At 45.9% G+C, this 17175-nt stretch overlaps 1 protein-coding gene across 1 annotated transcript in view; it reads left to right on the top strand.

Annotated features, from left to right (window-relative positions):
- The first annotated feature begins 1817 nt into the window (after positions 1-1817).
- NSD (Nuclear receptor binding SET domain protein) overlaps positions 1818-17175 on the top strand; it is a 41708-nt gene continuing 26350 nt past the window's right edge. The window contains exons 1-2 of the mRNA XM_077645944.1: positions 1818-2938; positions 4966-5157. Of these exons, the coding sequence (XP_077502070.1) occupies positions 2110-2938; positions 4966-5157 (1021 nt within the window). The 5' untranslated portion in view covers positions 1818-2109. The remainder of the gene's footprint in view (positions 2939-4965; positions 5158-17175) is intronic.

The raw sequence follows: 17175 nt of genomic DNA, 5'->3' as shown, positions 1-17175 counted from the left end.
ACCAGTTGGCAAAGACTTTCAACTGAGTATCCAAAGGGAACGTGAATTACCAATCGGACTACTGCTGTGTCCAGTTGGTACTCTATTTAAACTGTCTAATCAAAGCAACAGTTCCAATTGGAACCAGTGGAAACAACTGGTTCAGTTAGGAGTCCATTTCGACTGTCCAGTTGGAGCACCATTTCAACTGGAACCAGCTGGAAACCCATTCAATCCAACCAACTGAAACCAGTTGAAAACCCAATTGGTTCCAATTTTTTTTTACTGGGCCCATTCTCCAGAAAATCCGGTGTCGGCGTTGTTCGCGAAATATCGCTGGTAGGTGGTCCCCAGAAAGCAACAAGGGGGGGGGGGGGGGGGCGCACGTAGGTCACGTGACTTTGCGGCGTCATCACACCCAGCCCACTAAATAGTGAACTCGGGAAGAGCAACCTTGGCCTCACCAGGCCCGCCGCTGGTACCACCTAGGTGGAGTGGCCTAGGTACAGTGAACTGTGATACCTAGGTACAATGCTAAAAATAAAACAAATTTGAGTAATAGCGGTAATAGAGTGGCGCCACTACACGGTCTCTCGTGCTCTTGCGCGCGACTGAGCGCGACGCTGCAGGCACCAACATTCTTCGGCAATTTCAGTATGGTCTACGGCGTCTACGGACACGCGAAAATGTCATCTACTTTCCTCTTTCCGCATTCTCTCTCTCTCTTCGTCCCCACTTCCCACGTGTAGGGTAGCATACTGGGTGTCGCCTAGTTACTTAACAAAACACGTTTGGGGCTAGTTGGTGAAGCATAGTTTCTCGAAGTTCTCTTTAGCGCTACAAAAAAACAAGGGTACAGGACGGGCGCTGAAGTACACAGCGCCCGTTATGTGTACTTCTTCCTGTGTCCTTGCTTTGTTTTTTTTTTTTGTAGCGCTATAAAGAACTTCGAGAAACTCACCTAGTTACCTCCCTGCCTTTCCTTAGTATGGTTATAGTGAACTGGAATGTTATATTCTAGCACACTGTAGCATGGTTATGGTAAGTGTACCGACCGACGGGGGAAGTTTTCATGACGCAGCGGTGGCGAAATCCCGGTGCGCGCCCGCTTGCTGTGGCCTTTGTTTTGCATGTACGAAGCCGATTCACTTCAATTGTGTTGAAGTGCGCATGGCTTTATTGCGAGTAAACTACACAACGAAAATAAGAGACATCTGTGCATATTATAGTGTCAGAGGTGGAGAGTTCGGAATATGTGACTCTTTTAGGTCGGTGTCAGTAGTAGTAGTACGTGGTTTTTATTAAAATAATAATGAAAAGGAAGGAAGACATTTTTGCTAGCCTCGGCATCTGCCATCGATACTAAAGCACCTGAGGCGTGTTAGGTGCAATATTAATTTTCCCCTGAGTACAGGTACACTAGCTAAGAGCCTCGAGAAGCGTAGTGTGTGTGTCACCATCCAGTGGGTTCACCTACGGCACCCACCGATAAAAATGCAGCTGCCATTTACGAACCCATGTCTGCCCATGCAGAACATAGTTTTGTGTGTGTCACCCTTCCGTGGATTCACCTATGGCACCCACAAGTACGATAGACGTTGCAAGTATGATAGGCCTACAGATACTACGCTGGCAGACAAAAAGAATGTTAAATTTACAACTGAGTTTTACTTACAAAAACAAGTTAATAAACCCATATGCGCGCTTAAAAACATAAAAAAGAACAAAATGCAAAAGAATGAATCAAACGCCTCGGTAGCGATGGCAGCGCCACAATCTGGTCTTTGGGCGCTTTTTTTTTTTGTTACCAACGCAGCCAATCGCCGGTTTCGCATTTTGGCGCGATTTGCACCTGAGGCGGCACGGCGGCGTCTGGACAGCGTTCGTGCGTCGTGTCTGCGAAAAAGCCATGTGAGCCGTCGCATTTTTACCACGTGTATTTATTGGTATCCGTAGCCTGATGCTCTATATTTTTGCCATATGTTCATGTGAAATGCAAAACCATACGCTTTCGTACTGTGAACCGGAATACTGGCGTAACTACTGGCTGAAGTGATTTGTGAACGCTGCGTCTCTGTCCGGTTGTATTGTATTTAGCGTCCATCCGCTCTTAGATTTTGCCGCGATACCATGGAGGAAGGGATGGCGAATGGCAGTGATGTCGGCGAAGAAAGAATGGAAATGGAGCATTTACTGAACTCTCCAGATGGCTCCGGACCACCGGGCTTCCTTCTCCCGGGGGGAGCCAGTCAACGCAGTAAGTTCGGGAGAGTGCGAAAACCCAAGTTCAGTCCATGTATGGAGTATACACCTCTCGTTCGAAGCCACTCTTCACATAACGGCCAGAAACAAACAGAAGTGGGAGAAAACTCAAAATCTTCTGGGACGTCGGAGTATCTGGTCGGAGACTTGCTTTGGTCAAAGATCGGCCACCATCCGTTTTGGCCTGCCATGGTTTCATTCGACCCAGTCAGCGGACGCTACATGAAAGTGGTTAGAAAAAATCTTGTGCTGTACCACGTTCAGTACTTTGGAGTGCAGGCTAAACACGGCTGGACGCAACCGAGGCGCGTCATACCGTTCGAGGGCCTCACCAAGTTCGTGGTGTTAGGTGACTTGAAGCGGCCACCGTACGCCGTGCCTCTTCGCCAGAGAGACGCTTGGATGGCGGCCGTTGACGAGGCGAACGCTGCGATGGAACTGACGCGAACGGAACGCAAGCAGAAGCTCACTTTTGAGTACTACGACTCTCCTCCGAAGCCGGCGAGAAACGCCAAGGCTGTGCTACCGCTGCAGGAGAACAGCTCCGTCGAGAAGGCCAAGGACGAATTGTGCCTCGTCTGCGAAAAAACCGGTGCCACTCTGGCCTGCACAGGGCCCTGTAAGATGAGCTTCCACCTCGAGTGCCTCGGGATCGCCCATCCGCCGGCGGTCTTTCTCTGTGACGAGTGTACCACAGGTAGGTGCTCCCATGGTGCACTTTTTGCAAGTGAAAAGCACACTTCGCAATTTCCATTTCGCTGCTTGTCGAGACGTGTTGTGCCCTGTGCCACCTCTCGTCGTCGCAGTGAACTTCGCTGCGCAAGCCCTGCATTGTAAACAATATTTTCATCGAACGAGTCTCATCCTGTAGCAAGTTGGAAGTGACTTCAAGCTTTTTAATCTTCAGTTTCCCTTAATACGCACTTTCTGAGCAGGCTTTTGTGGAGATTTGGCTTGAAATGCTGCTGGTACCAAAGGCATGTGCCCTCGGTTTGGGAATGCTGTGTTTGCATTTTAAACAAGCCAGGATGAAAAAGATGTTGCTTAAAAGAAAAAAAAGCTTATTTGGATTTATTCAACCCAAGGTAGCGCAGACGTCTGATGTGTGAGCTCCCTTGATCATTATTTCTTACAAATCTTGTCACGCATGTGATAGTTACTGTTCAGAATTCTGTTAGTTCTGTGAAATAATTTTTTAGCTGTCAATAATTATGTTGCTGCAATTTCCTTGCCTGGTGTTGGGAGTTAAATGTAAACATTAGTGTTTTCGGACTCAGGAAAGTAATTAAAACTATAGGCAAATGCTTGTTGGCTGTTGTGTAGGCTAATTGGATAAGTATGTGCACTCAGTGATTTTGTATGTGTGTGGGGGGAGGGGTGGTATTATGTGTGTTACAGAATGTGGTCCCATTTTTGTTAATCGTGACAACAAAGTAATTAAAACTAATTAGGGCAAATGCATGTTGGCTGTTGTGTAGGCTAATTGCATAAGTATGTGCACTCAGTGATTTTGTGTAGGGGGGAGGGGGTGTAATGTGTGTTGCAGAATGTAGCTCCATTTGTGTTAATCGTGACTTAAAAATCTTCGTAGCAAGTTTTGCCTGGTGTTTCCAAGCTTATTTTGTTTTAAAAGCTATTCGTATATGTTGGTCGAAACCTTATAAAGAATCCCAGCTTTTGAAGACTTCTGCAGTCAATATAATTGTGATAGTAAACTTTTTTAATTGCACGGCTATAAGCCCGATAGAGCAGGACTTGAGATTGCTGTCTGCGGTGAAGAACAGTGAAACCAAGCAGAAAACATGGGTAAACAAGAATAAAATATAAAGGACTGAAAGCGAAATGGTTCTGTCTTCTTTCTTTTCACTTCTAGTCATGTACATATGATTACTGTGAAAGTGTTTTTTGTGCTTTTTGGCACTAGCAGCTTTGTCGCGCATGCCTTCTATCTTTTCTTGCCATGGAGATAGCCCTCCCTTTGTGCTGTCAAGGCTGGTTATGTTTCTGCATGGTTTGGCGTTCATCAAAATTGTGAGTCTGCAATCTATTCTGTCATACTTTCCATGTCATCTGTGTATAAATGCACGAGCTGCCCTCCACTCTCCCCCAGACACTCTTTTTCAAGACAAACTTGGACACATGAAAGCTCATTAGATTAACAGACTTACGAGAAAATGTAGTGAAGTGAAAAATTAAGGCATGCGTGACTGCAAAAAGAAATGGACACACACACTTCAATTTTGCTTGATCCATTCTGTAGCACGTGAATCACGTGTGCTATGCAAATTGATGCATTGCCATAAAATGCGAAGTATGTCCCACGTTGGTCACGAGCCCTGCAGTGCCTTCATGGAAATGACAGCAATGATTCCAGTTACAGTGACAGGATTGTGCACACCAGGTGCTGACTCATGCGCTACGAAAGAATTAATTGAGCCAGGCTATGGCAGTTGTGCAGGTTCTTTGACGTCGAGTCCTGTATGGTCCATTTTCACCACTGCAGTCATGCTGCGTGTGTGTTTGCACAGAATCGGCTTTGCAGCTGCTGTGAAAGTTTTTACTGAAAAGCACAAATGAAGGTTACTGTAGGGCATTCCTTTTTTGTGCTCATCATATTTGTATTTTATGAATGGGAACCAACCAAATTTCTCCACGTAATTTTTTTGCCTAAGTTTTATTTTATGCCAGTGTACCATTGTGGCTGTCTTTTGTTTTCTTGAACAGGCAAGCACCCATGCCTTGTGTGCAATAAGACAGAGGACACGGAGAAGTGTTCCCAGGAAAGCTGTGGCAGCTTTTACCATGTCTCCTGTCTGAAAAGTTCCCCCCTGCCTCTCAAAGAAGAGCCGCTGGTCTGCCCTCGTCATTTCTGCCTCTATTGCTTCCAGCAAAAGCCACGCTCCTTCAGCACCAAAGGTAAGTGCTGCACTCAACATGGAGACAGTATAGACTGTTGCAGGGCTAAATGTGAACTGTAAAATGCTTCTGCCGGTTAAACCACTCATTTATTCGTGCTGAAGTTTGACACAGAGATGGCGTACAACAGTCTTACTTTTTCAATATTTAGTTTGGATGATGTACTTTCCTGGTTTGATCATAATTCATTGTAAATCCGCGTTGTCTGTAGCATTGGCAACCCCCATAACAAGTAGATTGCGCATTTAACGTTGCAACAGTCTGCATAAGCCCATGTAGCTTGAGTGTGCGCCCTAGGGAATCTTCATGGTTTATTCAAGACCAGTTCATTATTGGCGACAAAAAATTTTAAGTCTATTGGATCCATGAAAATTCTGAATTTTCGGCCTCCTTGAGCAAGCAGGCTGGATTTGGAAGGTCCAGTCTGCACATAGATGTGTAGCTTATTTATTTATTTATTTATTGAAGTACCTACATTCGCCCGCCAGGGGCATTGCAGTAGGGGGGTGGAGCAATATATATTTTGTAGTTTGTACACCGGTGAAAAGAATACATAAAATAATACAGATTTAGATTAGATTATGGGGGTTTAACGTCCCAAAGCGACTCAGGCTATGAGAGACGCCGTAGTGAAGGGCTCCGTAAATTTCGACCACCTGGGGTTCTTTAACGTGCACTGACATCGCACAGTACACGTGCCTCTAGAATTTCGCCTCCATCGAATTTCAACCGCCGCGGCCGGGATCGAACCCGCGTCCTTTGGGCCAGCAGCCGAGCGCCGTAACCGCTTAGTCACTGCGGCGGCATAAAATAATACAAGTGTGCACTTAGTTCATGGGTCCGGGATCCCAGAGACTTCTGTTGCTATAGAGTACATGCAAGAAGGACTGTGGAAGCCACAATAGTTGGGCCACATGCGAAGCAACCAGCCACTAAGTAGCTAGTATAAAAAAACAAAGCAGCCAACATAATACATGACTAACTGTGCCGCCGCATTGCTTACCTGTGCTATGTGAAATGCACTGTGCTCTTGCAGAGAGTAGTAGTTTTAAATATGATTGCCTTTTTCTGGATGAAGGGCCACCGCAATGCCTAAGTGGTTATGGTGCTCGGCTGCTGACCCGAAAGACACTGGTTCGATCCTGGCCGCGGCGGTTGAATTTCGATGGAGGCGACATTCTAGAGTCCTGTGTACTGTGCGATGTCAGTGCACGTTAAAAAACCCCAGATGGTTAAAATTTCCGGTGCTCTTCACTACGGTGTCCCTTATAGCCTGAGTCACTTTTTAAACACCCGTAAACCATAAACCTTTCTCTGGGTGCACTGGATTTAACAAAGTGCAATATCACTGTGTTAGATGGCAAACTTATGTGTCCTTAGAGTTCTTTATTTTCAGGTCTTGCATTTTCGTTTTTTAACCTGGGGAAGACGAACCTAACCAGGTGCTCTTTTATTAGTTTAAAATCCTGCACAAATTGTTTTTTTTTCTTTCGAAGTTGCTGCAAAATGCTTGTTTTCTTTTTTTTCTCTCGACATTTTTAACTGTGATAAAACTACCCTGCCGCCGCAGTGACGGAGTGGTTATGGCGCTCGGCTCCTGGCCCGAAAGACTCGGGTTCGATTTCGGCCGCGGCAGTCGAATTTCGAAGGAGGCGAAATTCTAGAGGCCCATGTACTGTGCAATGTCAGTGCACGCCAAAGAACCCCACGTGGTCGAAATATCCGGAGCCCTTCACTACGGCGTCTCTCGTAGCCTGAGTCGCTTTGGGACGTTAAACCCCCATTAACCAAACCAAAACTTTACCCTGAGAGTTCTTGCTATAGTGGATTATCAGATGCCTTATCTTCCCAAACAGGCTACTTGGAAAGTTTACCTTCCTTTTCTTGATACCCCACCCACTGGTGACATTTGAAGCCTTATAGTAGTAGCCGTTGTGTGACTCTATGGAGATCACACTTAATTGCACAAAAGCTTTAGAGGCAGTTCTATATTTGAAAGTTCATTGTGTATCATTGTGGTTTGAAGCTGCTTTCCAGCTATGCACAGAGGTTGTTCCATGAATTGCATGGGTTTCAGAGATGCTTTAATACTGCTGCATCACATTGAACTTCTTACTTGTCTGCTTTCACTGACAGTGAGTTACTCAGAAGTAAAATTCCACGTGTGGGGGAACACATTTGCCATTGCACCTAGTGCTTTGTGAGAAATTTTAACCCCTGACTCTTGCCGGTAATCTCAGCACAGGAATGCGTAAGCAAAAAATCTTGGAACTTAAATTTTACTTTCCCTGTTACTAACTACTACTGCTACTACTTTCCCATTATCACCTGCATTTGCTTCCTTTGTGTGACCATCGTGACCTGTCTAGGTTGCAGCTTCTATTTCTGCGTATTAAAACTGGGTTCATGAGAGGTAGCCATTGACACAGTGACAGCATTCAGCCAACAGACCTAACGCATTTGTTCACAGGTTGCTCGCATGTAATACCATACCAGTGCATCCCAAAGTAAACCCGTGTCTTGGATGGCACGGGCAATTGAGGTTTATAATCATCTACTTTGCAGAAAAGACCTTTCTGATAAGGCTTTGAGGCAATGGTTTATATCCATGCACCTCATACAGCAAACATCTTTATGACCACATAATAACACATTACCTGAGTATAGACCGGTAAGAATGAGCGCATATGTTTTCAGTGGAATGTTTTCAAGGGGCACAGAGTTGTGTGCGCAGTGTTCTAACACTAGCTCATAGTGTGTCACTTGAGCTACGAACTTGCAGGTAACATACTGCATTGCTTCTGAGTAAATTAGGTCTTCATGTATTCTTACCTATGCTGGCACATAACAGCTGCCAGTGAAGTTGGATGCTGGTTTAAAAGTAAGGCATTTGCCTTGTGTTTTGGAGGCATTAGGCTTGAATCCCAGTGTCACTACAATATGTCCATCGAATAAAAGAGAAGAAAACTGAGCATTGATGGCATTGAAACCAGGCCTGGGCTGCTGCCCGATCCTGGTGAACAGCTTCAAGGAGCAGTAGACCTACGTTAGCCAAGGTGCAATCACACTAGGAAGGCTGAGTTAACAGCAAAGTGCATTCCCTTATCAGAACAAGAGCTGACTGCCCTAGTGTAGTATTTGGCCACTACCATCTGTCAGCTCTCGGCAGATGGTGTTCAAATCTTTGAATTTGCTGGGACAGGCTATCCATAGATGGCGCAAGCAGGACCAGTTGGAAACTAGCAGGAGAAGCCTTTCTCCTGCCATAGACGAAGCCATGTACAGACATGGCTCATTTATCACAATTTAGCTTACTTGTACTCTGATCTCTTGTTCAGTACATTATGCAGCTAATGCTTGTATAATTCAGGAGAAGCAAGGCTACCTCGGAATTTGTGGCATGGGTCTCAGAAGTGGACAGAAGCACTGCTAAAGTCCTATAACAGATATTCAGACATCATGCATTCGTAGGGAGGCACTTGGTGTCATCATTCAAGTGGCAGTGCATAGGTGCCTACTAGCATAGCTGGTGCTGTTATCAAAGGTGTCTCAGATACCCAGTCAATTCCATTTGCTAAGGTTTTTTATCCACATTCTCTTCATTATTGTCTTACAAAGTTTACTTCAGCAACACTAAACCATGAACAAAAGCAGCAGTGTTTATATCAGGAATCAGCAGTGGATTGAAGTTATCGTCAGTTAGGACTACAGGTTTTTATTGCCTCATGCGCAAAAAGCAAGTTTCTTGACAGCATCATTAAATGTCATGCTACCCTAGGGGCACGACTACTAACACCAGACAGTTCAAAGTTATGCAACAGACTACACATGTACCTCCTGCCAGAAGAGTGTAGAGCAAGCAGTCATTTGCTGCTTTGATGTGCTAAAATTATGGAGTAGAAGGGTGCTAATTTTAAGGTCAGTGACGTGCGTTCTGTCTATATCTCACTCTTGTAGAGAGGCTACTTGCTTTGTTTTTGGTTGTGCACATCTGTTTCCACAATTGTTTTCACATGCATGACACAAGGTTCTGATATTACATGCATTTGAGTCACTTGGAAGTGAACAATGCAGAATGAGGGGCAAAGGCAGGAGACAAGCGCTGTTCGAATGGACAGACTTCCAAATGGATAACCAACGTGCCAAAGCTGCTATTCTGACAAATTAATAAATGTATATGGCTGCCTTACAATGAGAATTTTAAATTCTTGTGTTTGCCAGTATGTCGCTGCGTCGCATATGTTTCGGGAGTTGGTTGTAAAAGGTAGTGGTGTGGGTAAGCTGCAGCATCATTGCACGTTACTGGAAACCAGCGAGCGTGCAACTGACACAAAAATTCATGTAACTGTTAGTGAGAAAGAAGGTCTCCTCAGTTTGGCTGCACTTTCTGCACTAGTTCACAAAGTGCCAGTTCTTGCGGTGCGAGTGTTGCTTGACACTAGCCCTCCGGTGCAGCAGCCAAATCGAGCGCAAAAGGGCAGGAATGTTCGTCTGCTGCGGCCGTGTGTTGGTGTTCTGTCGCGTGGTTTGACATGTGCACGGGTTTGTGCTAGTTCTATTGAACGCTATGTATTTGTTCGAAGTGGTGCATCTCTTGGCAGTCGCAGTGAAACTTGCCTATTCCAGCAGTCATGAAGATTTTGACTGTGCCCTTTTTGTTGCATTGTGTAAAGTGGCGAGCGCGGGTTGACTGTCACCGAGTCAGTGGGTGCTTTTGAAGAGGTAGCAACGAAATTCTTAGACTTTGATTTCAAAAGCCTGAATTATTCAGACTGTCGCGCGAGACCATTGACAATTTGAGGGCATGGTTGAGGCTGTTGCCGTTCTGTTTGAAAGTGCCTGCAGCTTGTTTGAACTCCACAACTCACATGTTCACTGTCGATGTACTGTGGCGACGGAGTGACTGTCAGAGGCTGGCTAGAAGAAAAAAATGCGAGCTAACAGAAGGTGCGGGCTGACTGGCTACCTCAAAGTCAGTCGCTACTATATGCAGAGTTGCAGCTGATGCGGAGGCCTCCTAGGCAAAACGAAACTATCCATAGGGAGTCGTCGCAAATGTTGCGATCAGCCATGTATTTAAAAATAGCAAGCAACACCTTTCTCTTTAGCAAACGCTCCGTTGTGCTGCATGTGACCACCATGATCGCCTTGCTTAGGAAGTGCGGCCACTTTAACGCCATTTACTAAAACAAGCATGGCCACGGCACCATTTGTTACAGAGCGCACCTTGCACGAGAAGAGAACTCGCTGTGAGGCTAGTGCAGAAGTGCAGAAGAACTCGTGCAGCTCTATATCAAATCAAGTGCCGAAGTGCAGGTGGTGCTAGCTGCACTGACTGAACTGGTGCAGAAAGTGCACATGAATTGACGAAACCTAGAGTTAAAGGTAAAGCACTGGATGAGACTAGCAATAGTGATTTCTCGGACGAGTAAATTATTAATGGTGGTTATCAGGCACCAGTTGTGTAATAAGCACTGCTTTGGAAGGTTCACCTTGGCATTAGCTGTTACCATTGGGAATGCTGAATGGTTGAACCTCTGTTAGCACCTGCCATTTGTTTATTTATCGATTGGAACAAAAATGCGCAGTGCCATAACAGAGAACTCAGGCAAATGCCTGCACCCTTAAGAAGGCCAGGTGGAACTTGTCCAGTAGCAATGCATGGAAAAAGTGCTGCAATCTTTCGGACCAGTACCTCTACATGTACTATCGGACATGAATGAAATGTGATGATGGGTGCTGCTGTTCCAAATGTTGGCCTGAAGGCACTGATGCTTGCCATTATGAACTTTCTTTACATAAATGGAAAAGAGTGCAAACATGTTTTTAGGGTGGGGGACTGCACTTTTAAGTCAACCAAAAGCTTACCAAAATATGTTGTGGTATGATGGAAGTGCTGCAAAGAACTTTCCTCTTAACAGTGATGGTGGCATTGCCATTTTGTCCTCTCCTGAAGTAATATGCAGGTAGTAGGTGCGCTGCGCAAACGCAAAAGGCAAGAAGGGATCCGCCTTTTCTACATGGCCACTCTGCGCATGCACACCCTCCTCCTCCAGCTTCACTGGTTGAAAACAAACCATAAGCACATGCACAGTTCATGTTAGTGACCGGCGCAAGTGGCAGATGGTGGCACCCGTCAAACACAATTGCCATGTGGAACTGGATTGTGCCTGCATCTCTCACATGCTTTTGTTTGCACCCAGTTTTCTGTGTAGCAGATGAATTTTCGCCTGCTCTTCAGAGTGCGCCACATCTTGTGAAAAAGGCGGATTGTACGTGCAGTGTGCCACAATGCTCACATTACACAGTACCATAGAAAACAAGTTTTCTTGCGTTACCTCAGGACAAGAAATGATGAAGGGTTTGGATTTTCAAGCTGCTATATGTTCTTAAAGAAGCGACTGCTAAAGTGCTCATGTGCATCAGTCGTTTGACCTCTGGCACTTATTCTGGGACTTTATTGTTAAGTTCTGTTTACTTAATTAGTCCTATGGGTTAACATCTGTTCTAACTTACTGTGAGGAAACTTTACTATGCTTAAAGAGCAGCAGTGGCCGAGTAGTTGAGCATTCGCCTCGCATGCGGGAGGTGCGGGGTTCGATCCCCAGTGCTGCCGGGTGCTCACCAGTGATACAATGGGTACAAGCTTTCCCCTGGTCTGGTGCTCGGCTTATTTAGGGTGAAATGCTTGGGAAATGGGTCTTTGACCCGACCTTGAGAAGTCAAAAATGCCTTGTGTCATGGCGCTCTTCGGCCATAGATGCCCCTGCGCCATAAATATCCATAATCATCACCATGTTTAAAGAGGATCTAAAGCCTGTGCATCCTCAGCTGATTGCTGCATGCCATCATTGAATGTAGCATTGCAGGTGCACAAGACTGACTATAGCAGTGCCAAAACTGAGCAGGATAAGTTTGATGGTAGCTGCTGAAAGTCCTAACATTCCTTGTGTTTCATTTTCATGCCAAAAATTTGTGTGTACATGCGCATTTTATTTGCGAAATCGGCCGGTGATGGCAGCATCCATATTTTGATTTTTGGTCTTTTCTAGTTCATAAAAACTCAATCTCGGTGGGAGTGGTGCCTTTGTAATTGGAATGTGGCAATCTATCGATACAAGGCAACTCCAGTTTGTCTCTTTAATGTGCTTCTTTGGAAGCTAAAATGAGCAGCAGGAGGAATTGAAGGTTTTGTGGAGGGAAAAAAAGAAATTGAGAGCAGCTTTTGCTGAGCTGAATGCTTCAATAGACTCATGTTGAGAAGGCAGATGCTACTAATGGCCTGACTTGGGTGATAAAGCCCTACAGTCTGAGGAATAGCAAAAGGAAAGGCACAAGACACTGTCAGCATCAGCATTAATTAAGCTTGGAAAACAGAGTTGGGGGGGCTGAGCTTTCATGAAAGCTGAGACTAAAAAGTAACTTAGCTTGTATGCTTTTGTTAATAGAATTTTTGTTTGTTTGAAAGTTACATTTTTGATGTGTAGCAGAATTTGCTGCTTTGGGAAGCCACTGTATTCATTAGTCCTTGAAAGTCCCCACAAACTCTTGGAACATTAGAGTCAAAACCAGCATGAACCCTGTCTAAACGTTGTGAGAAAATGTTTTTTCTGAACCAAGCTCACAAATAAAAATATGTTACATTTGCCACTACATTGGTACTAACATTTTTCTTTTTGCCAAGGAGTCTGGCCTTTTGCACCGCTTGTAGACCACCTCTTCCCATCCTCCTCCTTCTTCTAGGCCAAGAGCGAGCCCCCTCTAAATAAACATACTTTCACTCACTCACCCATCCTTAGGGGTGGGAGTGGGGATGTGGAGATAATTCCACAGTTCAAGGTGTGGTAACAATTCCTGTGCACTTCTGGTTTATATCCTGAATTAGTACATTAGCTCATAGGGCATTCATTAATGCCTGTAAGTACTGAATATTTAAGCATTACTTGATGTTACATGAAAATGAAAAAAAAAGTCAATTTCACAGCTGACCTAAGAGGGAGAAAAAAACCCGAAATAATTGGTACAAACTTATTTTGCCAGTTGTACCAGTTTTGCCTGAAAAAAAAAAACGGAATTTTTGCCTAAATTTTATAAACATGTGAAAGCAAAATTGCATGAACAATAACGGCGATGATGAAGACAGAATTCTCTGTCAGTGTCTTCGCACCGCAGATGAAAGTTGATGAAGATGACTATGTGCAATGCATAGCGCGAGACTGTGGTGCAGTCTAACACGAGGTGTGTTCAGCTGCGGCGATAGCCTATACTCCGTTTCATACATCATGTGCAACGCTGGGAAAGGTACACAAATAGCCCGCATGAGAAAAATGAAGGGAGCTCGTGTTATTCCGGACTTGTTTTGTAGCCGAGTGGCCTAAGGCACAAGAAAGCAGCAGCACGTCACCATTAGTAAGACTGCATTTTATCAAGCTAATAATAAGTATATGTAATAAGCCTGCAGGCCAATCATTTGTTACTTTTTGCTCACAACAAGGGATGCATTACTTTTTGATCGCGGACGTAGGCAATGCTTTGACAGCATTGCACCTGACGTATGAAACGGAGTCTAGTGCTCTTGCACGGTGGCCAGTGAAGCTAATCTGTTCGTGCTGCTGCCTATTTCAGATCCCAGTCGCGGATATTTATTTGATATATTTTTATTTGCTCCTTTCACTTTGCACAAACCCACACACACTGCAAGATCTTACTCATGGTCTACCCATTAAAATAGTGCTTTTGCACTAAAAAAAATTCAGTGTCAAGTTCTAATGTGTGCAGATTCTTAAACACCTAGGTACGTTAGCCTGCTACTTTTCACCCGTGGTGCTGAAATAATGTATATGGCCTAATTCTAGCATGACGTTATATTGGCAGGAAAAGTAAATGGACCACTTTAAAGTTTTGATTGGGGCAGCTTAACATTAGTCAGTAAGTGATGAGTGTGACAAGTGTGGTCTACCGTGCTTAAAGGGACACTGACGAGAACTCTACCAAATTTTTTTTGTTAGCAAAATCTGATAGTTCGGCATTTCATGGCTTTGTTGCCGCTTGTCCAGGAGTGAAAGATGCATTTATTTTAAAGAATTTTGGATTCGAAGCTGAAAAAGTTTTTCCCACCGCTCCGATTCAAACTCGAGCTCTTATGACGTCATAGGACCGAGTGACGTGAAACGTTATGTAAACACAGACTCTGTGATTTCTGGTGGCTAGCGGTGCGGTCTAGCAGCTGCCGAAATGAAGGCTACCGCCGCCGTACGTTGAAAGCATCTATCGGGGGTCGCTTCATTTACGTTTGCACCGGCGTCTTGCCAGCGTTACGATGGATCCTGTTCCCGAACCTGACGACGTTGTTCTCGCAAAAACTCCGGCCTGCATTTCAGCGACCTCAGCCCCACAGAGCGTGCGATGCTTTTGAGGGAGCACGGTTAGATTAGGCGCCGGCGGGTCGTTTCCCCCTTCCGCCGTGAGCAGCCGTTGGAAACTGAATATCATAATCCCAGTGCGGGGAGTTGCGAGGGGCCAGGGCAAGGTCGGCGCGTTGCGCCCATCGGAGGCTGGCCGGGGCTTTGGGGCCAATGGATTCTGATTCCTTGAACGGCGCGGTTGCACAGTGCAGCAGGCGGCGTCGAGGTCACCCACGGTTGCAAGGGCCAAGTTATTTATTTTTTTGCCACAAAAAAGGGATGGGTGCTCAAGGGCGGTCGCGTTTAAAGTTGGCGGCTTGAAATTAAAGCCGACGCACGACGCTTTAACCGCTTCTGCTAGATCCAACGGGCCCACTGGATTGGGCTCTCTCGCCCACTTGAATGTACCTTCATATGTGTACTGTGAATGGATTAAATTGGCCGAGAGCTCGAAAAGAACAGCTCCGCCCAACTGCCAAAGCTATTGAATTACACCACAACGCGTACCTCGCCGCGGAGCCGAATCAGTCTGGCCGGGCCGGCGACGGCTGGCGCACTCAGTGCGAAATAGAGACATGCTCCAAGTCTCCGCCAGTGCGGTCAAATTGCGCCGAAGCCGCTGAACGCGTCGGTGGTCAAGCGCAGTTGGAGTATAGAGGGTCTCGCTTTGGCCGACGTGACGGCGCCGAGCAGTGCACGTTATGCCAGAGCATAAACGCGCCTTAACAGAGCCTGTGCTTAACTGCTAACCAACGTATTCGGTGGTGGCATCTATGGGAGCCACTGAAACCCCCCGCCCTTTCACTGAATAAAACAAAAATCCTGTGCCGAAGCTCGGAATCGAACCAGGGTCTTTGGCGTTAGAGGCGGAGACGCTACCACTCCGCCAGGACGGCTCAAGGTGCAAACGTCAATAAAGGCGCATCTAGTGAATGCACTCTTCCGATGCAGAAATCTCCGCGCTTTCGCTACGTATATCCTGGCCTAACAGAGCTAGGTCATCAGCAATTTTTCTTAACTGCCTTGTACCTTGTCTCCTGTCCCTAATAAACGATTTCCGTTAAGTAGTTTGAAGTTGACTGGCACAGCCGGGAATGTTTTGCCGGGTAAGCGTGCGAAGACACAAGTGCTCTTTATACTGTGAACTGCCTTGTACAATCACCGACCATCGTGCCATCATAGTCTTTCATCGACCGTGGCAATCATCTGACCAGCCTTAACAGGCTCCTTCAAAGGTTAACTAGCACTTGAAGCAGCACTTGGAGTTCCTCTGCTGTTCGGCGCTTGTATATCAAGACGCGTCAAAAACAAAACCACGGGGCACGCAAAGCTGATAGACGCGAAGCGCCATAACAAATCAAAACTCTCCTGGCCGCGCAATTGAGCCGCGCAACCTTCCTTTGCCAGCCTCAGAGATTCGCGACTACCATGTAGGAAGCAAAATTTCTCCAAGGTGGCGTCTCTTGTCCTATGACATCATCACGCTTGTACTTGCGAGATTGGCCTGTGGTGGCGATACCTCTATTTTTGTTCTTGCTATCTTCCACCTTACAAGAGCTTTGTATTCAGTAAGAGCGGCGTTTTTGTGATCAGGAGCTGGTATTTAATTTATACAAGCCAACTTCAATTTCTCCTCAGTGTCCCTTTAACATCTGTTGACAGAGCAAGCTGTTGCTGTCATGCAAGAGGTCTCCTTGATTTGGCTGCACTTTCTGCACCAGTTCAGGAGGTGCAGCACTCTTGCACACGATTTGGCAATGCAGCTTGCGCCACCTGCAGTTCGGCACTCGATTTGACTTTGTGCTGCACAAGTTCTTCTGCGCTTCTGCATTAGCCTCCCGGCAAGTTGTCTTCTCATGCAAGTAGTGCAAGGTGCTTGGTGCACTCCGTAGCAGACGGCTCCGCGGCCATGCTTGTTTTAGTGAGCGGCGTTGAGACAGCCACGTACCCGTGATAGACGCGGCATCTGCACCGTGTCCTCAACGAACAGCTGAAATGGCAGTGCGTGCGTGTGTGTATGCGTGTCTGTGTACGCGCGTAAGCGACTGGCTGGCATGGCGCACTGCGTACGAGTTCTCACCTTTCTGTCCAGCCTCACACTCGCTTTGCGCCATTTCTCTTTTGTATGCAAATGTTATTACACACAGCACGATCGAGCGTTTGCATAAGAGGCTGATGGTGCGATGTTTTTAACAAGTGGGTAATCGCAACGTTTGTGATGACTGTCTGCGAGGCCAAGTTATCGGGCAACTCTTTCGTTCTGTAATTGGCGGACAACCGCAGTCACTTTTCGGATAGAACGGCAACAGCCTGAATCACGCGTATAAACTCAAAGGTCGTCTCGAGCGGAAGTGTGATTAACCTCTTGGATTCAAAGTTTGTAGCCTCTTCGAAGTACCCATTGGCTCTGTGACTGTCGACCTGCACCACTTTGCACAATGCAAAGGAAAGGGCGGTATCAAATTTATCACTTTTGGAAGTAACAGATTTCATAAGCAGCGGTTACATGCGACAGAGTTCGACTCCAGTCCACTTTTTGAGGGAAAGTGCAAAAACGTTGAGGAAGATAGAAGACAAATCACATCTTTCCTTCTCAAAACCTGCTCTTTCCCTC

This window comes from Amblyomma americanum, chromosome 1, assembly GCF_052857255.1.
Source record: "Amblyomma americanum isolate KBUSLIRL-KWMA chromosome 1, ASM5285725v1, whole genome shotgun sequence".
Taxonomy (NCBI): domain Eukaryota; kingdom Metazoa; phylum Arthropoda; class Arachnida; order Ixodida; family Ixodidae; genus Amblyomma; species Amblyomma americanum.
The sequence above is the reverse complement of the archived record's forward strand: the minus strand, read 5'-3'. Positions and strand labels throughout refer to the sequence as shown.